The 24,758-nt window shown below is 37.1% G+C and overlaps 2 protein-coding genes across 2 annotated transcripts; both read left to right on the top strand.

Annotated features, from left to right (window-relative positions):
* Positions 1 to 200: 200 nt before the first annotated feature.
* LOC133825150 (regulatory-associated protein of TOR 1-like) lies at positions 201 to 6,908 on the top strand. The gene is made up of 8 exons (XM_062258133.1): positions 201 to 287; positions 412 to 538; positions 2,645 to 2,691; positions 3,447 to 3,511; positions 3,897 to 3,950; positions 6,202 to 6,291; positions 6,482 to 6,582; positions 6,770 to 6,908. Exons 4-8 carry the CDS (start codon positions 3,479 to 3,481, stop codon positions 6,906 to 6,908), a joined length of 417 nt encoding a protein of 138 aa, XP_062114117.1. The 5' UTR covers positions 201 to 287; positions 412 to 538; positions 2,645 to 2,691; positions 3,447 to 3,478.
* A 129-nt stretch (positions 6,909 to 7,037) lies between these two features.
* On the top strand, positions 7,038 to 8,105 carry LOC133823231 (E3 ubiquitin-protein ligase BRE1-like 1). The gene is made up of 2 exons (XM_062255888.1): positions 7,038 to 7,777; positions 7,880 to 8,105. Exons 1-2 carry the CDS (start codon positions 7,594 to 7,596, stop codon positions 8,002 to 8,004), a joined length of 309 nt encoding a protein of 102 aa, XP_062111872.1. The 5' UTR covers positions 7,038 to 7,593; the 3' UTR covers positions 8,005 to 8,105.
* Positions 8,106 to 24,758: the final 16,653 nt, after the last annotated feature.

The following is a 24,758-nucleotide window of genomic DNA, read 5'->3' on the forward strand; positions in this document are numbered from 1 at the left end:
TCATGAAGTTTAATTTTAATTTTCCTTTAGATGAAGACAACCCTTGATGTGGTAGCAGGTTCAATCAGGTAAAATTTCTTGGAGACGATATAGTGATTGTGGCGTAAATTTCTTTCTTCAACAAAATGAACGTTTGATTTGTTTTAAGCGTTTGTTATTATTTTTATGTAGTTTTTTTTCCTTTGAAAATTTTCTCAAACAGGGCTTACCAAACTCCAATTTCCAAAGCTAAGCGAGGAGGGTATAAGGATACTCCAGCTGATGATTTACTTGCAGTTGTTTTAAAGGTAAACAGTCCATTGATTTTGGCTTGTAATACCATTACTGTATATGCTTTTGTTCTAATTTGGATTATATACACAGGATTATTGATTTTTTTTCTTTCTTATATGTGATTAATATACAATTTAGGCCATGATAGAGAAAACAAATCTGGACCCAAGTGAAGTTGGGGATATAGTTGTTGGTACTGTTTTGCCACCTGGTTCACAAAGAGCAACAGAGTGCAGAATGGCAGGAATCTATGCTGGTTTTCCTGGTAAGTTTTCACTTTTATTTTTTCAGCTGCACCTTTTATGAGTTTTTTCCAATGGTATATAGTTTATGAGTCTACTTTAATATCAGATGGCAATGCATGTTAAGATTTTAAAAAGATGATTTTTATTTTTAATATGAGTTTAGCAGAAAAGATATAAATAATATTGTCTTTAGTGTATGCTATGGAATTTGATTTATCTTCATTTATGAAAGCTGCTCTCACAATCAGGTAAAATTTAGCTGAAATAGTTATTTTTTTTTAAACAAAACAACTTGTATTAATAAAAGAATATATAATACAAGTGAGTGGAGAAAACAACCACATGAAACTCAAGAAAAACAAAAACTAAGAAAAAATAAAAAGGTAGCTTAACTACCACAACAACGATATACAAAACAGAACATTACAACAAAAAATTCCCTCTCTCAACCAATCTGTGAATCAAAAGTCTTTGAAGTCCTTATTTGAGTGGACCCAAAGAGCACCACTCATTATAAATTTATCCCAAATTTCTCCACCCTGTTTTCCATTTCCTTAAAGATTTTCTTATTCTTCTCTAGTCAAATAACCCAACAGATAGCTGTTACTACAATCTGCCAAAGAGTCTTCTTCACCTTTGAGCCGCTCACCTGAAACAAAAAGTACCTAGACAGTTTGATTGAACACACCTGACCATTTTAAATTCTTCCAAATTCTTGACCCAAACTTGGATTGAGATCGGGCAGTGGAAGAACAAGCCATCTGCATTTTCAGAATTCTTCTTACACAAAACACACCAATCTTTGGCTGAACACCATAACTACAAACCAGCTATGATTACCGCTTTGGCTTTAGAGTCTTTTCATGTAACCGTTATATGCGATAGATGATGAATATGATGATAATTGCTCTAGAAAAGTTTCCCTTTCCTATTTTGATCTATGAAGGTGGCATGTTGCTTTTTGGACATTCATTTTGCATTAAAAAAAAAGCATTACAGAAGTTTTTATGATCTGTTGTTGGCTGTGGCTTTTTTGTTGTTGTAAATAAACTCGGGTCTCCATTGCCCCTGTTTTTTTATGCACTACCATTCTAACTTTGGCCCTTTTAACTTTCAAGTGTCTCATTTTAAAGTTTGAGGGCCAAATAAATACTCTCTTTAAAAAAATGTAAAGTGAAGGAGATAAATAGTGTAATTTAAAGATGATGACAAATGTTGAATTGGTAAATTGTAGTGGAATTAGTGAAAGAAGAATTAGAGTGGTAGAAGAGAATGAAGAGAGGAAATCTGAATAATTTGTACTGTATATATTTACACGCACTACAAATTTATATTCGCTTTCAGGTCTTGAGAATAAAATTAATAACTTAAGATTTGCCAAGTTTAATATAGTTCTACACATCAGAGGTCAATATTTTAAAGATTGGTTGTTCTTATTTTTTTCTTGTTTTGGTATCATTATCACTGTTTTGGTATGCATTATTTTGGAATTGTTATCACTGTTTTGGTATGCATTTTCTTGTTTTTTTCTTCTTTATTTTGTAATTTTGGTAACTGTAAGGGTTTTTTCTTTTTTACATTTTCCCTATATCAACATTTTAGGAAAAGAAAATCTCTATTTCACCATTGAAGATATGCCCCTACTTGCTTCTCTTCTGGTCATCTTGAGTGTCTCTAGTCATCTCTAAAGTTCTTGGTCAACTATGTCTCATAGTCTACTCTATTGGAAGGGTAAGTTCTCCATTCATTTTGTCCTCTGCTATACTTTAATGCCCTGAATGTTGATATTTTTGTATTGTGCAAATGAGGTTCACCATTATTTTCAGTTTACTTTTGGCAACAGTGCTAGCTAAATTGTTTTTATTTTTCTTCTGAAATGATTTTTTGAGATAGTGTTTCACAGTACAGATTGAAGATAAAAACTGAAAGCTTTTGTGATAGTTTACCATATACAGATTTATGATCTATTAGTTTAAGTTTTCGAGTCTTTGTCTCGTGTGAGCTGTGATTTGCTACTAATTGCTTGCTTTATCTCTGTTGGGTGTCATATAGCTAGCTGTATATCTCTTCATTCATTGCACAAAAGCTCCTCTCTTATTTAGCTTATGATAAAACTCTATATGCAGGTTCTTAAAAGCTTGAGAAATTGGTCTACCTGTGTTGTCTTCTTATGGTAATTATACTATTTGCTTTTTAAGTATTATTTTTTATTTGGACATTGCACTTTATATCAATTGTTGGCTTCCAGTAAGTAAGCACACATAATTAACTATGTATATCTTTCATAATATAAAAGTGTATGTTATTGACTCTGCTCCCATATTTGCCTCATTCCATTGGACTCATGTGTATTAATTCTATTGAAATAGCACCATAGAGTTAATTAATATTATATAATTAGGTTAAAAGTTAGAAGACACAAGATATTTATTTATATATACAAAACTTTTTTGGAATATTTAATAACATAGGATAGTGTTTTGAAACTTCCTTTTTTTCAAGGTTATTCGTATAGTGTGTTGATTTGTTTTATTATGATGGCATTAATTATTATAGGGTCTTATGCTTGCCTATATGTTTTTCTTGTCTTTTGCAAAGCAGTGTATAAATGTTATTTTTTTTTATCTAGCCTTATTTCGTGTTCGCCTTGTGATGCTTTTATTATTGGTAGATGTTATCTTTCTTTTTATTAATAAATTCTTTGTTCTTTCTCGTTCTGTCTTTCTCTTTCTGTGTTTCTTCAGATTTTTTGTAAGTGGATTAAGCTATAATGACTACTGTAATGCATGTTGGTGAATTGGATTGCTTACTTATTTATAGTAGTGTTTGAAACTAATTTGTTTGATGTGATTTGAACTAGTAACTGAAGTTGTTTCATGAGTTTCAAAAGCTTGATTCATGAATTGGATTGCTTACTTCTTCATGCAGAAAATGGGATCAATGGCAGATGAATTGGATCCATGTTGAACAATTGGATCCATGTTGAACAATCAGTAAGTTGCTTAAAATTTCTGCTGAGTTGTTTATGTCAAGCATAAGTAGAGAAACGAGTATCAGGTTACTACTTGGGTATATTGTTAAATGAGTCCGTTGATTACAGTTTTTAAAAAGATGATGCTTCTTCCTGCCCTTCTTTATTATTGAAATTAATTCCCCTGCTCATGTATGTTGTTCGGTGTGATTATATGCTGAATATCATTCCTTATATTTTCTCCTGTGTGAATTGATTTTGTTATTAATTTTTAAATTCTATACAAGTGTAACTTAAATAAGTATGTGAATATTTCAGCATGATCTAGAATATGATATTTTAGTCATAAATTTACGAATTTGATATTGTTGTTAGAAAGTTACTTAGTAGACTTTGTCTGTTTTCAGTTGGTGAACACAGGAAAGGAAAGGGCAAAAGTCAGCCTTCTTTTTACATGGGCGGTAAGCATCTCTTTTCCTAACATAATTGCATATAATTACTCCTAGATATTGAAATTCTTGATTTCAGGTATTGACTTGCATGAAACTTATATAAATTTTTCTTCATTTTGTTTGAGACAACTGTGACAAAGTTGAGAGTGGGGTTTTCCTGATTATCACATAAATGGCTGTCATGAAACATCTAATATCGAACAATATTTGAACTAAATGTATGCTCTGGTGTATTGAGCAAAACTCATATTGTAGTTATGAGAGCAAAATATGGTTATTTTGTTATTTCATTGTTGCTATTAGATGGCTGTCTTCACTTGTCCCTAACTGACAAAATAATTGTTGACGGTGAGAACTCGTCAACTAAGTTGAGTTGGAAAAAAGTATCAAGTAAGGATCGTCAATAAAAGAGCTATAGAAATGTAAGTGATAACTCAAGAACAATGACAGAATAACAATGGAGAAATTAATCTTTCCTTCACTCTCAAGCCTTTGCTACAGTAAATCTTCCAACCCCCTTTCAGGTGGTGTTAGAGTTCATTTTATAGTAGGCTCTAATGGCCCTGGGTACATGGTGGTCCAGGAGACTAAGTGGTACATAAGTACTATGTCAGGGGACTGGCTTCAGAGGTTGTGGTCGTACATCCAGTACAGGAGCGGGTGTTAGGAGGATGTCTCCACTACTTGTCCGTACCCATGTCTGATGAGTGGTGGCAGGCATAGTGGCGCAGGTGGTAGTGGTGTCGACTCTGGCTCCTGGCCGTAGACGTATGGGCCATAACTCTTATTCTAGCATCCCCACTGGTACATGTGTCCGTACCCAGTACTATACCGTACAAGTATGTTCCATTTGACTCGTACCGGAGCCCCTAAGCATTGGGGTCTCAAAGTGTAAGGAATGGGACCCTTGGTGAGTATAATGGTCGTGGCGTGAGGTGGGGGTCTCGGGTCCTTGACATGAGATGCCTGAAGCACCCTGAAGCCACCCACGAGCATGGGTGATAGGCACGTGGCCTCACCAGGTGTCTATGGGTGTGAGGCGAGATGCCTCCCTCACGAGCCCCTTCATGAGGCCTCGTTTGTGTGGCCTCTCCCAAGCTGCCCACGATGCCCCTTTGTGAGGCTTCCCTCGCATGGCCTTTCCTAAGCTCCTCGCGAGGCCCCTTTGTGAGGCTCCTTAGCGTGGCCATCGGGTGGTGTGGCCGAGCCCCTTCGCGTGGCCCCTTAGCGTGGCCATCGGGTGGTGCGGCCGAGCCCCTTCGCGTGGCCCCTTAGCGTGGCCATCGGGTGGTGCGGTCGAGCCCCTTCGCGAGGCCCTTCACGTGGCCCCTTAGCGTGGCCATTGGGTGGTGCGGCCGAGCCCCTTCGCGTGGCCCCTTAGAGTGGCCACCGGGTGGTGCGGCTGAGCCCCTTCGCGAGGCCCTTCGCGTGGCCCCTTAGTGTGGTCATTGGGTGGTGCGGCCGAGCCCCTTCGCAAGGCCCTTTGCGTGGCCCCTTAGTGTGGCCACCGGGTGGTGCGGCCGTGCGCATGGGGCGTGGCCAGGCGAGGCCAAGTGACGCCATGGCGCCTCGCGCCGAGGTGGCCGAGCGAGGCCAGTAGCGTTGCGCCTGGCGTCCGAGAGAGGCGGTCGAGGCAACACGGGCGAGATGCACTAGGTTGGCTGAGAGGGTCCGAGCGAGGCCATGTCGCCTCGCGTCTAGGCATCCGAGCGGGGCCGTGCGAGGCCATGGCGTCTTGGCATCTATGCCTTGCAAATGTGGGCCACGTGGCACCGATCCCATGAGGCATGGATCCCGACTCGTGGCATGACGGTATGATGGCTTCCCGAGACGATGGCGGCCCAAGAGCCCTGCCTTGGCCTCATATTTTCCCTTGATGAGATTTTGAGCATCAACAATAATATTTTTTCATTACTCTCTTTTTCAAAGGCAAAAAATGTCGAGTTAACAATAATTTCCGCAGCTAGTGTTATGGTGCTCTAAATTTGATTATTGTACCCTTCCTAAGACTATTTCATGGTTTGGAAAACTGTATATGGCTCTGAGGTTTTTTTTCTTAAAAAAATAGATGTTAAAGGAGATAGCTTCTGACTAGACAATCTCTAGAAAAAGGTTGAGATATGACTTTACTTGTCCATTCAGGCCATTTTTGCCAAGTACTTCTGATTTCTGTTTTCCATGGTTGGACTATGTGCTCTTTCCTCTGCATTGTTCATATTTTGATGCTTCTCTGAATTTTCATAATGTGTTTTCTAACCAGGAAGGCAATGTTGCCAACCAGAGGGAACATCTAATTCTTCTCCTTGCCAATATTCACATTCAGAAAGTTAATAAGCAGTCTGTCTTGAAGGTATTCTGATTGTTAATTAAGGTTGTAAAGCTTTGTAAATTTCTATTTAATTAGCATTTGAAACATTAGTGGTGAAATTTGGGTTTTCAATAAGGTCTTCTATTTCTTTGAAACTCTTTTATGACTCTTTAATTTAAGGTCAATCACTAGAGTCTTGCTTGGTTTCTCACCAATGTTGTTGGTACTGCAGAGTTATACACAGTATATCCCTTTGCCAATCAGTGACCTTGATTCTTGGTTGAAGACACCCTCCATATATGTTTTTGATTGCTCTGCGGCTGGGGGAACATTGTGAATGCTTTTATTGAGTTAAAGCTTTAACTCAAAACATATAATGAATTGATATATGTATTGATAATTAAGGTGCTACGTGACATGAAATCATTATCTGTAATTCAGATATTTATATATAAATTTATTTGTAAATATAATGACTTGATTTGATGGTTTGACAGCTTCATGATTGGGTTGCTTCTAGCTCCTCTGGATCCACAAGGGATTGCATTCTACTTGGAGCTTGTGAAACACATGATACTCTTCCACAAAGTGCTGAATTTCCTGCAGATGTGTTTACGTCTTGTCTCACAACACCTATTAAGATGGCTTTGAGATGGTGAACTTCTTTTCTGGTTCGTCTGTTAGGATCGCCTATCGTGTTTATGCATCTTTATTTGAGATCATGCAGTTTTCTGGATTTGCCTTGTGGTGTTTATTCCATATTGGCTGCTTCCTAGTTATTTTTTAGTTTGTCAACTGAAAGTCTTTTAGCTGTGCTGTTTGTTTAAAGCTGTAGGAAGTTAGAAATGGCATGGTATTTAAAATACAGAGAAATCAATCCTTATTCCTAAATCCAACTCGACCGATGCCTTCTGACGTGATTGGTTTGAATAGATTCTTTGAAATATACACAAGTTAGCTAATCTCTGCCTCTATTTTGGGCAATGAATGCTTTTTCTTATGAGATTAAATTTTTTTTGTTGTATTTTAAGTTGTGGATAACAATTGGTTTTTATTTTTTAAGATAACAATTGGTTTTTGTGCTGTGGATCATTAGATCTATTTTATTAACATAAGGATGTAATATTTACTTCTACATTTACTATCATTCTAGTCATAGAAATTTAGTATAGTTTAGTTACAAGTTTAATTGTTTTGCACCTATAAGGGCTCTATAACCCATGCTTGCAAACTGGAAGTGACATCAGGGAAGTAGTGTTTGAAGTGTTTGTTGATAAGGAAGTTTTATACTGTATTTCAGATGAATCAGAATCTACTTTTCATGAGGCTTTTCTTAGTCATCTTATGGAAACTGGTGCAATAGAAAGTTCATCTTTATGTGACCTTCCTAAACAGATGGAAGGTGATCAACAGAGAGCCTCTGAACAGACTAAGAACATCTTAAGTAATTTAGTTGCTGCTGTTGACAATTTGTGGTATCTAAAAGATGGAATACATACTGTAGTCTTGAAAAAACTTTCAGAAAATGGTAAGAGCTATGTGGGTTTTACAGTTTTATTTTTGTATGATACTTCAAGCACTGATCTATAGACTTATCTCAGTTTTTGGTGGATCCTACTCCATTTTCTAGGATCTTGCAGGCAAAGGACACTAAGTGAATTAGATAGAGAGGTTAAGAACTTGAGGGTGGCATTTACTGACCTGTTTTTGAAGCATAACACTTTCAAAGAAACTGCAAAGCCATCAAGATATTGATGCAAAGAATAAAGCCGAGCTTAGAATATTAAGAGGTAACTCCTAGTGAGTGGAGAGAAGGCACTTCAACTTGGATTGCAAGTAATTGCAAAGATTAAGGGCTATGATGATGCACCTCAGGTACTCCAATGAATTGGCTTCCTAGTTCTATTTTTTAGTTGCTGAAACATAGCTCAAAGAAGATTATCTTTGCAGGCACCTGAATTCTTTACAACTGCTCCAGCCCTTGTGATACCAAAAGCTATTTCAAATGCTGGTTTAGATGCTTCTCAGATTGATTACTATGAAATAAATGAAGCGTTTTCTGTAAGATTTTAGTACCTGTAATCCCTATACTGTTCCTGATTTAGTTAGCATTTTTTTCATTCATTTATATTTGTCCTTCTTCTCTGTAGGTTGTAGCTCTAGCCAATCAAAAGCTACTTGGTCTTAATCCTGTGAGTTTGGAGAAAACTAGATAATTTCTCTCAAGTTGATTTACTTTATATGCTTACAGGTGGAAACTACCTTAAGTCTTGTGTTCTTAATAATAAAAGGACTTTTTTTTACAATGTGCATGTATATTGAGATGATTTCTTTGGAGCAATTCTTGACAACATTTGTAGTTGAGGCCTTTAGAATGGAATAATATATTTCACTAATATTTGTATACATTTCTTGTTTTGTATTTAGTGATAAAGGAATTTGAATTGGGCATAAATTATGTTGTAATATGATTTTTGAAGCCTAGACTAGTAGACTAAATATTGTAATTACATTTGAGTAATTAATAAAAATCTATTTATGTTACCTTATTTGGCTTCAACTTTCATATTTGTTTTCCTAGTTTTGTGTGAGTAAGAAAAGATTATGTTTCTCTAAGCTAATATAACACATGTGTTATACTAAAGTATAGTATAACACAAATTTATAAGTATTGCAATGTGTTATATAATCGACTATAAATAACATAATTAAACACTTATCTATTTATTAAAATAACACAGAAATTGTGTTATCGTTGACAGTATAATAACACATCTGTATAACAATGATAAAGTGTTATGTAAAGTACCCTGACCTACGATAACATAGTCGCTCTTAACACATCAAAAAGTGTTATGGTATGTTTTGATAACACATTTTCGGTGTTATTAAAAACATTTTTTCTTGTAGTGAATGTACTATTATTATATTTTACTTAATTAAACTATTGATAAACCAAAATTTAATATCATATAACCTATATATATATATAAAATTAAAACAATATCCATATTCATTTCAACCAATCACATATTCAGTTTCTGTTATATTTTTAAATTTAATACCAATCATAGATTTAGTTTTTTAAAACTCAAAAACAGTTTACAAACACTTAACCAATCACATCTTTAGAAACATATTTTTAGTTACTAAATTCAGATTTTCATTTCAGAATTATACTTTTAAAAATACAGTTCCCTAATCACGAACCAATCAAACCCGGGGGTGATTGGTAGTTGATTTGGAAATGATTTTATGATTTTGAAAACTCAAAATTTGTGGGACCTACCAAAATATCTGATTGGTATATTGTTTTTGAAAACTATATCCTAATCAGAATTCTAATTTTGTGTTATAATTTAGAAAACAACAATTTCGCGTTTTCTCTGTTTTGTGATTTTTTTTCCAAAAACCTAAAATCAAAATCAGTATTTGTTTGTTCTCTCTACTCCTATCCTCTGTATCATTGCTTGAATTTTATTTTTATTTTTTTTGCCAATTTTTATGACTTGAGTATGTTCCCACTAGTAATAAGGTGTTTATGGAACATTTTATGACATTTAGGATGCCCAATTCAAAAATAAGCTGTTCTCGTATTTTTATAGATGACAATGCAATATTGTTATGAATTTAATAAATAACTATTATTAAATTTTAATTTATCAATATAATTAAATTTTACTTAATTAAATCTATTGATAAATCAAAATTTAATATTATACAACCTATGTATATAAAATATATAAAATTAAAATAATATTCAGATTCAGCTGTTCCAATCATGTATTTAGTTTCTGTTATATTTTCAAATTTAATACCAATCACAGATTAATTTTTTTAAAACTCAGAAACAGTTTACTGATATTGAATCAATTACATTTTCAGAAACATGATTTTAGTCACTAAATTCAGATTTTCATTTTAGAATCTTACTTTTCAAAAATACAGTTTTCTAATCGCGAACCAATCAAACCCTTATTGTGCGATTTTATGTTCTAATTATTCGTTATGGACTATGTTGATGTCTTCTGTTGTTATGTGGTCTTTCTGGACTGTTTGAGTTTTTAAAATTTGGCGAATGTGCAAATTGCAGTTGTTATCCCCGTAGTTTTCTAGAAAATTAAGGGTTGATTGGTTAAAAATTCAAAAACAATATACTTCAATTGTTAAATAGATTTGAAATGAATTATTTTGAAAATAATATTTTAACTTTTCAGGTTGTTGATTGGTTTGTGGTTTTATATTTAAAATAGTTGTGGATCTCATTTATTGTAGCCTAAAATTTTAAGTACTTTATCGTTTTCAATTATTTTGTGTAATGCTATTTTATTTTCAAAAATTGGTTTTGGGTTTGTTTTTGGAAAAAGCATATCAATCAATTATTATTATGTGGGCTTATTTATATTTTAAGTATTCAAATGAATAAAATTATATTTGAAATTTATACCAATTATCCCTAAGCTCGTATTTAGTTATTTTTTTCATTAAATTATGTGCTATTTTAGAATTAATTAGAGTAGCGGTTTCTAAAGATTATAGAATAAGCTACGAATCTGGAACTTTGAGTTGTATTTTTATGTCGTTTGATGCTAGAGTAATATTTCATTTAAAAATGATTATGAGCGATAGGGTATTATAAGTCATTATTACTGCGACTTTGATAATAGTGTAAAGTTTTTATCAAAGGAAAACTATATTTATGGATTTGAAGGAAGGGGCAATTTATGATTTTGTAATCAGTGTTGGAATTTTTATTACATGATAGTTATTTTGCTAAAAGGAATTTCTATTTCTAACAATTAAAAGTTATGAATTAATAAGCGATTAATTCTCAAACACTAATGATTTAAGGACTCGAGCACTTTAGTAGAAAATCGTATTGCGTCTAAAAGGAAAATTATGAAGGATAATTACATAATTGAAAGTAAATTAGCATCTAGATGTATTTTTTACAAAGGAATTGTGAAATGAAATTTACTATTGTAAGTATAATTATTGTTATTAATAATTCATTATGCTTAAACAATATTTTATTATGATATTATTACTATAATTTTCATAATAATATTGGAATTATTACAAAAGGAAAATAGTTATTTTATGATTTTGGTGGAACAAATAGCTTTAAAAGTATTTAATACCAGCTTTACATGCTAGAGTTGGACTATTTTAAAGATAATAATTTTTAAAGTGAAAACTAATGAACAATATTATTATCACAATTTGATTATTCTGGCTGTTATAATTAAGGCAAGAGTTTCTAATGAAAAGAAGGGTTTTTTTTAGGTACAGACCATATTATTTGCACTTTGTAATATTTTGGTCCTTAAATGTTATTTTTATTTATTTATTTTTAAAATACAAAAAAAAAAATAGTGAATCAATCTTAAAATTTTGATCTCTTAACTTATGACAATATCAAACATGAAAAAAAAAAATTCATTGCATTTTTAAAAATATTTAATAGTTTTATAAATTAAATTAATTTTTCATTGAAAATTATTTATACCTACATATTTTTAATATTAATAATTGAACTATCATGAAATATTTGTTATTTATCATGTACATATTTATTTTTATTTTTAAATTTTTTTTATAATGCAACTTACAACTAAGCATACATATGCACATAAATAACGTTATATATACTATTCACTTATAAGTTTCATTATTTAAAAAAATGTATAAAATAAGCAAGCATAGACATAATAAAAATTAATAATATCAAGATAATCAAGATAATATAGTAATTAATATTAATTATAAAATAACAACTTACGTAAGAATATTTTTTTAATGAAACATTAATTTAATTTATAAAAATATTTAATATTTTTAAAAATGCCCTGAAAATATATATATTTTCAATATCATGTTTCTTATTGTCATAAATTAAGTGTCCAAATTTTTTAAGATTGATTCACCATAATATTTTTATGTGTTGTAATAGAAAATATAAATAAAAATAACATTTAAGAACATAAATGATACGATTCGAAAAGGTTGGGGACCTCATTGAAACAACATCAACTTATAGGACCTAAGTATTACAAAGTGTAATGAATGGAGATTGCAGTTGAAAAAAATCCTTAAAAGAATAATTTATTTTGACTTATAATGGATTTTTGAAAGAATAAGCTAGTGGTTTCCAAACAAATCAATTCAATATTTAGATGCTTGAGACTTAAGTTATTTTTTTATAACCACTTGAAACTAAGTTAATGTGTTATGGACATAGAGAATTTATCCATAACCAAGGACCTCGTTTTAAGTCATCCATACTTATATCACTTTGATATTATACATGAGTATTTTATTATTATTATTATTATTATTATTATTATTATTATTATTATTATTATTATTATTATTATCAATATGAATATTTATATGACTTGGGTTAGTATTAATAATAATAGGGGTTCTGTGGTTATGTTTATTAAATTGTTATGATTTTGAGGTTAGGGTCACTATTAGATGATAATTGATATTTATAACCCCTTTGGTATGCACTAGGTTTCAAAGTGTATATTTTGGTGAGTTAGAGATTAACTCAATTTCACTTCTTGAATAGGATTAAAGACTATGAGAAATGATTGGGTGATAACTCTTGCTAAGCAATTTTAATTATCTAAGGACCTGTGGTAAGTTGATCTCACTTTGTGTGAACTACTTGCTCATATGTTTGAAATTCTTTATCTGGTGACTGCATATGAATTATTTGATTTTATGTGCCTTAAATATGGCACTTACGCTCCATATGAAATTTAAGTGTGGACTGTATCCACTTAAAAAATTATTGTGCATACGTATTTTGCCTAACTCATGTGCACGTAGACGGTATCCACTTATAAATTATTGCGCATAAAATTTATGCCCATCTCATGAGTACGTGGATGGTATCCACTATTAAAATTATTGCGTAGACGGTTTCTGCTCATCTAATGAGTACATGGATGGTATCCACCTGTTGTTATATAGGACAGTATCCGCCTATTCAATCATTGTGTAGACGATCTCTGCCTTTGACATTATTGGTTCGGTTAGATTCCATGAGAATTGGCCAGGAGATAACTGAGGTAAACCTAGGAGTCTGAGAGATGTTAGGGGTGCTTATGCTCCATTGTGAGATGTGATTTATCGGTCTAGCTAGTTACCGTGACATTTGGCCAGGAGGTAAGTTGTTACCAGTAAAACCTATGAGTCTCAATGAGCTAGTGAGAATTCACTTACACCCAGATAGTATTAATGCCCTTGAAAATTTAATGATTTCTTTTGCTTGAAATTATAATAGAAATACTATTGTTGAGACTCAGGTTTTCACTATTAATGTTACAGACAGGTTTTAGAGACGCCTGTTAGCCTTGAATTATTTTGATAACTCTGAAGTTGACGTCTAGAGTTAACTTTAGTTATTGGCCAGTTACCTTGTAGGTTAATACTAATTTAGCCTGGGATCTTCGTGAGCCGAATTGATGATATAGTATTGGGATTGGGTACAAGTTAAGGATGAGTTCGAGTTACAATCGAACTTTGATTGGTAAAGGTAATCAATAAAAAATGTTGGTATGTAAACCCGATATAGGAAGTTGGGTCAAGTGTGATTCGTAAGGACTATAATTATGGTTTGTGAAAAGTAATAGTATTCTGGAGGGTACACCCAAATAAATATCGTATAGTTGGCCTTGTGACCTAATTAAGTGTTCCTTTCCCCGATGTAACTCCCTACTACCTTAGAGGCGTTACTAAGTGTGTTTAAAGTGTGCATCTAACTCACTAAACGAGGTTTTTAGAACAAAAGTGTGATTAAACAAAAAGTCAAGCCTGAAATCTTTGAAAGTACTCTATTTCGTTAAAAGTTCCAAGAGTTTAATATTTGGGATCCCAAAGTACAGTTTATAAAACATTCACAACTCAAAATAGGTTTACAGACGACTGATTATCAAAATCGTAGTTTAATACAGCCATTTCTCAAAATGCCCCCGACCAAAGCAGTTGGGCAGGCCAAACATGTACGCGCCGCCCCACGCTCTCCGTACTCATGGCTGGTTGACTTTTTCCTTGCCTTTACCTGCAACACAGAGCACCCGTGAGCCGAAGCCCAGCAAGAAAACTCACACAGCACATAACATATGCAATTTATACAGCCATTATAACAGATAACTCATAGATAAATAGATAGTCCATTAGATTAAACACATATACGGCCATGCCGTCCCAGAAGCGTTACCAAAGCCTGGGATCTCGGTCCTCACCGTAAGGATATCCCATGTATCCATTAGGATCTCACCCTAACTATAAGCACTCCATGTGCTAAGTGTTATTCCCGGCCCCACTGCCGTTCCCGGCCTTCGCCGTTCTCAGCCCTTTGCCATTCTCGGCCCTCTGCCATTCATTCCACTACAACCACATATAGCATTCTCAAACATATAATAATTCAATCAAGGCTATACCCTAACAACAATACATTCTAGGGCCGTGCCCTGCAACAACACTATGGGCCCATGCCCTGCTCTATGGGTGTTACAGTTTTCTTACCTGTATCCCGAGCTTCACAATGCACGAAAGTCACGAGCACAGTCCTCTATCCCGAGCCTCCCTGAAAACCTAGTCACAACACATAAGAAGTACTCTTTAATGCTAACCAATCCAAAACCACCTCTCGGGACTAATTTCATACTCTCAGAATCTCCAAATTCCTAAAACAATGTATCAGAAACATCCCCCGAGCCCCCGGAACAAATGCCCAAAAATGCAAAATTCCCTGTCCTGAAAAATAGCCTAGCGCCGTGGCGCTACCCTAGAGGGCCGCAGCGCCCTGCAAGTCAGAGAGCACCCCCAGCCCTGATGCAGCCTCGCGTCGCGGCGCCCCTTCGCGAACCCAGAAATCTGGGTTTTCCTTTGCGTTTTCCCCGAGCCAAAACACTCCCAATTCAACTCCAATGCATACCCAAACCTCAAAATCAACCCAAAACCTCGAATAAACCATCTAACAACCTATAAACACCACCAACAAGCTCAAACACACAATCACACCCAAAATCCACACTTGAGTTTCAGATTTCAAACACTTAAACCAAAGCTTGAGAAAAATATAAACCAGACTTCTAGATTCTTAAACCATATCAGATATGAGAATTCAAACATGTTTAGAACTCTTACCTCAATCAAGAATTCAACTTGAACTGCTCTTCCCAATCAAGTTCCAAGCTCATATCCCAACCTTATGCTAAACTTAACCTCAATTCATCCCAAGAGTTTACCAAACGAAGGCACATAATTCAATTCTCAATTCCATGATATTCTTAGCTAAATTCTACAACATATACAAAGAATTTCCTTACCTCAATTCACTGAATAATCCTCCAAGTTCCCTTTGCTTAAATTCTCTTCTTGATCCCAAGAGATTTGCCCTTAGTTTTTCCCTCTTTCTCCTCTAGGCTCCCAACCAATTTCAGCAAGAACTCAATTTTGTTGAACGTGAATGACCCCTTTTCCCTCAGCTGAAACATATCTAACCCTTGCCTAATGACCACTTTACCCCTCATAGAAATCCTTTCCTAACTAAACACCAAGGCCCTTTTTGTCATTTCTCCTTTCTTACAATTGTACCATTTCTCTCATCTAAACTAGTTACCCTTACTAATTACCAATGGTTACTCAATCACCAATAACCATTAACCAGTAGTTCTCAACTCAACTTACAAAATTCCCAAAGTACCCCTAGGCTCCTCCCAAGTTGGGTATAAAATCCCGTTGTGACTTTTAAACTAATAGCTCCCTAGGATCGTCTCAGCACGTGCATCACCATCATATCACCACTCACACGTGGTACAAATTATATAATACAATTATCACATTTATGCCCTCAGCGGGCTAAAATTACCAATTTACCCCTATCATACAAACGGGGTCAACATGCATATTTATACCACCTAAACATGCATCCTAATCACATATTCACTTAAATTCATATATTAACATGCCAACTCACTTATTGCCCTCTAGGCACGCTAATCAAGGTCCTAAACCTTATTAGCAAATTGGGGTGTTACACCCGACCTCAGGGTTTTCATATAAAGATAGCCTTCTGTATGTTAGGTTGGAATGTTGATTTTTGAGTCTTTATACAAGACATGGTATGTATAATAATTAAACACTTTGAACCAGTTTTCATGAGTTACACGAGAACATAATTGTGAGTCTAAGGTCGTCATACATTAATCGACCACCTTAGCATAATTTGTTAATAAACATGTCTAGGGTACTAAAGAGTAAGTAACACATGAGTGGTCTGACTGAACCCATCTACAAAATAAAAATGTATTAAGTGTATCAAGGGATAAAAAGTAAGTTTATGATTCAAGTAGAGTATGTTTAAAATGTAATTGTCATCATACAAGGTCAACATCGGGTTCTGAGTTGTTTAAGAGTAAATGTTAGGATTGGTGTAGTGGAAGGAACAATCAATAAGGCTCGTTAAGGGAGATTATAGTAATTTGATAGCCACAAACTTACTAGCGAGGCAGAAGGGTAAAGGTTTTCTGTAGAGGGTGTGTAAAAATGGGTATTCCTATGATTATCACAAACCCTAGTATTGGCAGGGAATAATGTCTCAACCGTGGAGCTTTTGAGAGTATGATATTACTGTAATTACTAAAATTGTCGACACACCTCAGTGGAAGGCTAAAGTTGAACCCTAGTTGATGGCTTATGTTGAACTTAATTCTGTGATAAAGAGATCAACATGGGATGATGTTGTTTAGGAGTTATTGAGTGTAGACAATGAGTTGTCGTTTGAATACATGATTATATGAGACAATGATGACAGATTGTGGACTTTATGGTTGTCCATTTATGTTTATGATTATGATTTTATATTTTTTCATGCATTTCTTGTCATAATGAATTTTGTATGCATTCATGCATTGTATGAGACTTACTTATTGGGCATTACCTCATTATTTTGTCGTTCCATGAGATTTACTTACAAACTAATCTTTTTAAGTGTGGCTTGATACTTGGACAGCTTGTGGAATCCAGACTCAGAAACAAGTACTGTTATGAATATGATTTTAAGAAATCTTCTATTATTGTATAAGTTTAGTATGTATTCTCATTTAGTAAAGACTTAAGTGTTAATAAAGTTAAAATTATTAAATTTTTCGCAATTTTATAGACTTTACTTTATAGTTTTAGTATTAGATGTCTGGCATATTAGTAGAATTTTTCCTATTAGTGTGTGGCAGACGTACCCGACGTAGCAGGGTGTTACATTAATAACTTCAAAAATTCATCAAACGTATTGTTCGATATTTTCCCCTCACTTTCAAGTGCATCAACTTAGTTAAGCCGTGATATCCAATTGCAATCTGGATACAACTCAACTTCAATCTCGTCGAACAACTCGTCATAATATTGACCCATTCCATTGTTAGTGTCTTTAGCGTTGTTTGGTAAATGGAAATCGTCAATGATGTCACACATCTCATCTACGGGTTCATTCTCATTGACCTTATCATCGACAACATCTGCCTCGAATTCTCCGTGGTAAATCCACTGCTGATAACTTTCTCGGAAACCCCAATCAAATATATGTGCCTGAACGACATCCAAAGTTTGCACTTTAACATTCAAGCATCTAACACATGGACATCATATTCTCCCATCACAATCTTTTTGTTGTGATGTCATATTCATGAAGTTTTGGAGAGCATTACTGTTATCCCCGTTTTGCCCCGGGACACGTGGCACGACATAATGGGTATATGGGCTTTTTCGTAGAGATCAAAGGCCCAGCCTAAGCTCAATGGACAAGGAGGATGAGAGGCCTAGTGGCCCACTCATCAGTAAACCCAACACTGTTCAATGGGCACCGCCATAACGAGGGAATTGGGACTAAGGTTCGGGCCAGCTCATTTTCCCAGTCTCGATTTAGTGGCATCATCTGGGATGCGAATAAGGATGAAGTTCAACCATCTGAATGGACTAAGACATCAATAAATAAACCCGAGATTTAGAAAAATGAACCGGAGTCCTAGTAAACAAACCAGGACATTAGTAAATGAACCCGAACCTGGTACTCGGGTTGGCAGGATTGAACTTCCCTGACACTAACACATTCCCGAGAAACACGGAGTTTGGTCTCTCCAACTAACCTGCAGAAGAGGTTACATACGAAATGTACGCTGATGTTGGGGAGCAGTACTGCCACTACTCTGACAGATCCTATCCCCAGGATCTCCTTAGAAGCCTACGTGGACCAGTCTAAAGCTATGTACTGTTGTCAGTTGTAAAGCGTGGTTATGCCCAAGCCGGCCCAATGGGCCTTGATTAGTGTGTATTATTTAGCAAAGTTCTTTGTATTAAGCCTCCATTAGCAAGTGAACCATGATTATATCCCTATTATGCCCGGGTTAATCCGGCCCATGCTCACTGCACCCAACTACCTATAAATAGGACTAGTTGTGCACTGTAGAAGGGATCCCATAATTTTTTCTTGTAAGTAATTACTCTGCTTGAATTCGCAAAAAACTCCATTGCTAAAGCTCTCCAACCTCTAATACAATAGACTCGTGGACTAAGGCTCTTTAACGCCCCAACCACATAAAAAAGCTTGTGTGATTATCTTTAAATCCTTTATTATGGCTCTCTTATTTTTCAAAATTCAAGTTTCTAAAAAACTCGGTAAACATTTTGGTGCTTTCATTGAGAGCCGAAGAAAGGTTGAAAGGATCTTGAACGTCCACAACAATGGTGAACACCAGACACACCGTATTTTATCCTTCCCAACAACAACAGCAAGAAAATGAGGAGCCATTGCCCAACCAACCTCTCCCTCAGGGCCAACCTGAGGATACACCTTACCAAATGCCTCTGCCGGACGATTCCCAGAATTTCGAGGACGGGGCTGACTACGAGGAGGGTTATGAGGAAGACAGAGAAAATGAAGGGGAATACTAGGATCATGAGGCTAAAGATCCTGCTAACCTGAAGAAGAGATGGATCCCGGTTAGGAGGACCTAGAAGTGGTCCGTCTGAGACAATAAGTCTTGGACCAAGAGGCCAGGATAGTTGAACAGAAAGAGGCCACCCGCTAGATGCAAGAATCCCTCCTGGCTCTTAAGGCCTTCATTATTGCCCAAGGATTGGCAGCCAATCCTCCAACCGTTCTAACTCTGGGAACACAACCGCCGGCCCCGCCGATTAGGACCAGTGCGCCAAAAAATATGAGCCCAATCCCTCCTCCGAGACCACATCCCAGAGAGTGCCCGTCAAAGCTAGCTCAAGAAAAAGGAAAAGCCAAGAATGCTGGCCCTATGGGAAAAGCAAACCCCCAGAGGAAAACTCATCCCGTCCCAAAAGCCGGGGCCAACCCAGGGCAGCTCCCTAGGATCAAACGGATGCGTCTCGTCCCAGGACGGGATCATCCGATCGATCCGCAAGGGAACCGCCCAGAGGGTGCCAAGCCCCGGACTGTCCCTAGACAGACCAGACGGGAACAACAGTTCCATTCCAGTGCCTCCGTGAACAAGGATCACAGAGGACACCAGCGCGTAGAAGATCTGGAAACCATTAGTTTGGGAGACGATACTTCCCGGATAGATTTGTGCAACTACCTCAATGCCTGAAAGGAATGAGCCCGCAAGGAAAAGATCTCCCCCTAAGATCTGAGGAATAACCTCAATGACATGAGGAACGAAAGAGTCCCTCTGGACGACAGAATGACCAAACAGTTCATGGAACAATTGGCCGCGTTAAAGAAGGTCACAGACCGCTTGGTCCGGAAGCAAGGAGGAGGTTCTGATTCTGAAGAGGAGGAAAAAGAACCATGCGCCAAACACATCCTTGATGTGGTGCTACCAAGAGGGTTCAAAATTCCGAACCTACTTGCTTACAGTGGGAACACAGATCCAAGAGACCACTTCTCCCGCTACAATCGCCTGATGACTGTAGCTCACGTTTGTGACAATGGAAAGTTCCTGTGCTTCTCAATCACTCTGGATGGACTCGCGGAGGAGTGTTAGAAAATACTCAAACCAGGATCAATCTAGTCTTGATCCGGATTGCAGATAGTATTCTGCAAACAGTTTGTGGTCGCCATGAGGATGGATATGCAAATCAGTGCTCTCGCCAATATCAAGCAGCTCCCCACGGAGACCCTCGGGGCCTATATTCAGGGCTTCATGGAGGAAGCCTCAAAAACCAAGGTGGACGACGGATAGCGCCTGGTGGCTCTCCAATCTGCGATTTGGGTCGGGTCCCTTCTTTGGGACGATATGTAGTGCAGCAAGGCGGCCACCCTCGAAGAATTCATAAGGACGACACAAGGGTTTATCAACTGGGAGGAGGCTCGGATCCAAGTTTTCGGGTGGCAGTCGGCCCCCCAGTTGGGTGCCCAGACCTTTCCTGGATATGGGATGCAATTCTTGGGAATTGTGCCCTGAAAGCATATGTAGTAGACATTGTTTTAAGAAATAAATAAATAAATTGAATTTGTTATGCATATATTTTATGGACTATATTATTCTGTGATAATATTAAGTAAATATCATAAAAATTCCTAAGTTCATAAATGTGATCTCAAACACGTATTGGTATGGGAGGATTGTGTTTGAGATAAATGAACTTGAATAGTGCACAGTAAAGTAAAGTTAATGATTCTTTAGATTAATTGCTCCAAGTACGGTTGACTTGTATTATGAATACATGTGATCTAGATCCTGATTACTAGTGTAGTATGACACTTTAGTGGAGGTACATTATATATTAGAGAATATATAGAACTGGACCAGATATGTTTATTAATACTTAAATAAATACCGTTTCGAAGTATTAATTAAATATATCAACTGATGATCATATGCAAATAGATCTTAATCCTGAAGTTACTATGAACTCCTGTTTATGTTGTATGAGTTCTTTGATTCACTCATTAGGGTCTGTCAGTGTAACGACCTAAATTTACTAATAAGGCTTAAGGGCCTTGATTAGAGTGCCAGGAGGGCATAATTGGAATATATGTGGTTTAATGATTAAAAGTATGCTATATGACTATTTGAATATCTGAGATGCATGACTATGTGTATTAGTATGCATGTAGGCCATGATTAGGTTAGAAAGGGCATAACTGTATATATATGTGATAAATTTTCGAGACCACATTAATATGTGGATATATTTGTGATCTGTGATTCGAGGCGATCCTAGTGAGCGGGTTAGCGAAAAAGTCACGGCAGGGATTTATACCCGGCTCGGGGCGAGTCAGGGGGTATTTCTGGGAATTTAGAGAATATATTGGGGTTAATTTTGACATTGAGGAATATAATTGGTGATTAATTAGGTATCGGGAAATAAGCGAAACATATTAGAGACACTCGAGGAATTAGCGAGACTTGGATGAAATGACCAAAATGCCCCTAGGTGGATTAAAAGATTTAGAATTGAAGGGGAGGGTATTGTGGTCATTTGGCATATAAGGATAGGTATAACTTAGGTTTTATGCCTTAGTCGGAAGTGTAGAAAAGGCTGGAAACTCTGAAGAAAAGAAAAGAAAGAAAAAGAAGGGAAATAAAAGGGAAAGGAAAACAGGGTATTTTTCAAGGTCGGTTTGGCTTTCCTCCATCAGTTCTTGAGGTCTTTTGGAGAAGAAACTCAGAAAGAGTTTGGGCAAGAGCTAGAGGCTAGGATCCCTATTCTAGCTTGAGGGATTGGCAGAGCAATTCATTTAGTTGAGGTAAGACTTTGAAGTTTTCTTCAGTTTGTGGTTTTGGTATTGAACTATGATGTCTAAGCTGAATTTGATGGGAACTCTAGGGAATTCAAGCTAAGGGTTTGAGGAGGAGTAAACCAAGGAGGTGTAGAGGATAACTTAAGGTCGAATCCCCATTGAAGGTATGGAATTCTAGCTCTAAATTATGAGGTTTTGGTTGTTTTGCTGAAGTTTCTGAGTTTGAGGTTCAACCATGGTGAATTTTTAGATTAGGGATGCATGTGTTTAAGTTTTGTATAGTTGGGATCCTTGGGATGAGTTAGACATGTTAGTAAGCTTGATTCTAGGTTTGGTGGAAGTTTGGAGAAGTTTTGGTAAGGTTTGGCTCGGGGAAAGTCGAAGGAGGGAAAAACAGCATTAGCTGTTCTGTGACAAGCGCTACAGCACTAGCCTTTGGACGCTGTAGCGCTAGGCCAAGTGCCTTGGGACGATTTTGGGCTCTGTTTGTAGCGCTGTAGTGCCCTCCTTAGAGTGCTATAGCGCTACCCTGTTTCCAGAAAGGGGTTTTTGAGTTATTTTCAAGGGTTTTTGCCCGAGGGTTCGGGGTTCGATTCCACCACCCCATTTGGTGGAATTGGGGCTTCCTGAGGGCTCGCGATTGGCCCCGAGGTTAGGTTTTGGACTTGAGGTTTGGTGGTGATTCTGACCTATGGTTGTGACTAGGTGTGCGCTAGGGCTCAAGAGGGATCGTGCTCAAGGATCAAAGTGAACGAACCTAGCGAATTTAAAGGTAAGAAAACTGCACCCGGTTATATCTTTGTGATGGGACTAAGTGCTCCTGATATCTGTATAATGTCATATATGGTATTATGCCATGGGACATGTGATAAATGACCTAAGGGTGCCGTACACAATATTTGCGCACAGGGCGCGGCTTGGCCACTAGTAGCCGAGGACAGCTTAATATTCACTGAGCTCGGTTTAAGCGGGCCGGAGTTAGTCGGATAAAGAAAGGGTGCGGCCTAAGGGCGCTAACCTTAGTTATAATTTTTGAATTGATTATGGTTTTAATCTTATTATTTTTGGGATCCTGTGTAAGCAGGAAATGTTATTTATAAGAAATGCGGCTTTTGAGACCAAAATCTTTTAACCCTAATTCCATTATAGTTTCAGTAACACGTTTTTAATTAAATAACTTGATTAGCAAGTCTAGCACTTTTATAAACACATAGTGTAACAGTCATGGCTATCCAGGGCGTTACAACTTGGTATCAGAACATCCTAGGTTTATGGGTTCTTGAAGACTGGCTGGACATGTACATTCACCGCGAAAGACAAGCTCAACTCAGGGTATGGTAATTGTGTACACATGATTATGTGCTTAAATGATTTGAATGAGATATGACTGTTGATATCTGTTTGATTAATAGGGAGCATGAGATACTGATAGGGCATGGCCCTTGACTATTGCATGATGGTATTGGGGCGTGCTTATCAGCACAGCTATGAATGTGAATGAATATATGGATGAATACTTGGATAACTTGCTATGAAATTGATTGCTTGTGAATGATTGGAGTTCCAGTGATGGATCATGAAAGGATTATTACCCTGTCATCATAGTCTGATTGCCGAGTCATTGACTGCAGATTGACTTGGATAATTATGCGTCCAAGAAAATCTACGCTACTAGCCGGCAGGTCCGGGACTAGAGATGATGATCAGGGCTAGACCCCTCCGCCAGTCCCTGAGAACTGGCAGTAGCTGATGGTAGATATGCAGGCTCGGCCACAGAGCCAAGACGAACAAATCTGAATTTTACGACAACAGGCTCCATCTGGGAGTGTTACCCCCATTGTGCCACCTGCGGTGGTACCTGTTGTGTAGCCAGTTGAGGTTAGGAACAAGTGGGAACCGTTGTGTGAGCGGTTCAGAAAGTAGCATCCTCCGAAGGCGCAACAGTGGATGAAAATGATTACTACCATTCTTTATTTTATGAGGGTAGAGGGACATGACAAAGTGGCCTGTGCCACATATATGCTGAGAGAGGATGCCCGAATCTGGTGGGAGGTGGCATCACAGACCAGAGATGTTACTGCTTTGACATGGGAAGGATTCAAGGACTTGTTCAGTCAGATGTATTATAATGTTGCCATCAGGGCAGCGAAAGTAAATGAGTTCATGGAGTTAGTTCAGGGCAGTATGACAGTTATAGAGTATGCCCTGAAGTTTGATAGACTTGCGAAGTTCGCACCAGATCTTGTGCCTACTGATGCAGCTAGGCAGGACAGATTCATTAGAGGGCTTAATGCTATGATTGCCCGTGATGTGAGGATTACAACCGTTCCTGGAGGGACAACTTATGCCCAGGCTGTAAAGAAGGCTCTTACCACTGAGGAAGCGGAGAATAAGATATGGAGAGAGAGTGCAGTGAGGCGGGAGGACCCTAGGGCGGTGCCTCCCTATGCTGGTTCTGGTAGGGGCGGAGGCCCCATTGATTTGAAGAGGAAGACCCATGATGCTTTGATCGCTCCTGGCCCTGATAGGAGAGGTCGGGGTACTCAGGGAGGCTGTTAGGGAGGCGGTGATACATGGAGGACCTATCCTGAGTGTACAAGGTGCAGAAGATGCCATCCGGGCGAGTGTCGGGTTAAGGCCTGTTATGTGTGTGGGGTGGTGGGACACCTCAAGAAAGATTGCCCTACAGTGAAGAAGGGAGATGCGGGGAAGGTGGACAGCTTGACTCCAGCTCGAGTGTTCACCCTGACGCAGGCGGAGGCCGAGGCTAGTCCCT

The sequence above is a fragment of the Humulus lupulus genome, chromosome 3 (assembly GCF_963169125.1).
Source record: "Humulus lupulus chromosome 3, drHumLupu1.1, whole genome shotgun sequence".
Taxonomy (NCBI): domain Eukaryota; kingdom Viridiplantae; phylum Streptophyta; class Magnoliopsida; order Rosales; family Cannabaceae; genus Humulus; species Humulus lupulus.

Coding starts and splice junctions, on each gene's coding strand:
- LOC133823231 (XM_062255888.1), top strand. CDS start 7,594: ATGGAAACTGGTGCAATAGAAAGTTCATCTTTATGTGACCTTCCTAAA. Junction 7,778..7,879: donor GAAAAAACTTTCAGAAAATG/GTAAGAGCTATG, acceptor TCCATTTTCTAG/GATCTTGCAGGCAAAGGACA.
- LOC133825150 (XM_062258133.1), top strand. CDS start 3,479: ATGTTGAACAATTGGATCCATGTTGAACAATCA. Junction 3,951..6,201: donor GCCTTCTTTTTACATGGGCG/GTAAGCATCTCT, acceptor TTTTCTAACCAG/GAAGGCAATGTTGCCAACCA. Junction 6,292..6,481: donor ATAAGCAGTCTGTCTTGAAG/GTATTCTGATTG, acceptor TTGGTACTGCAG/AGTTATACACAGTATATCCC.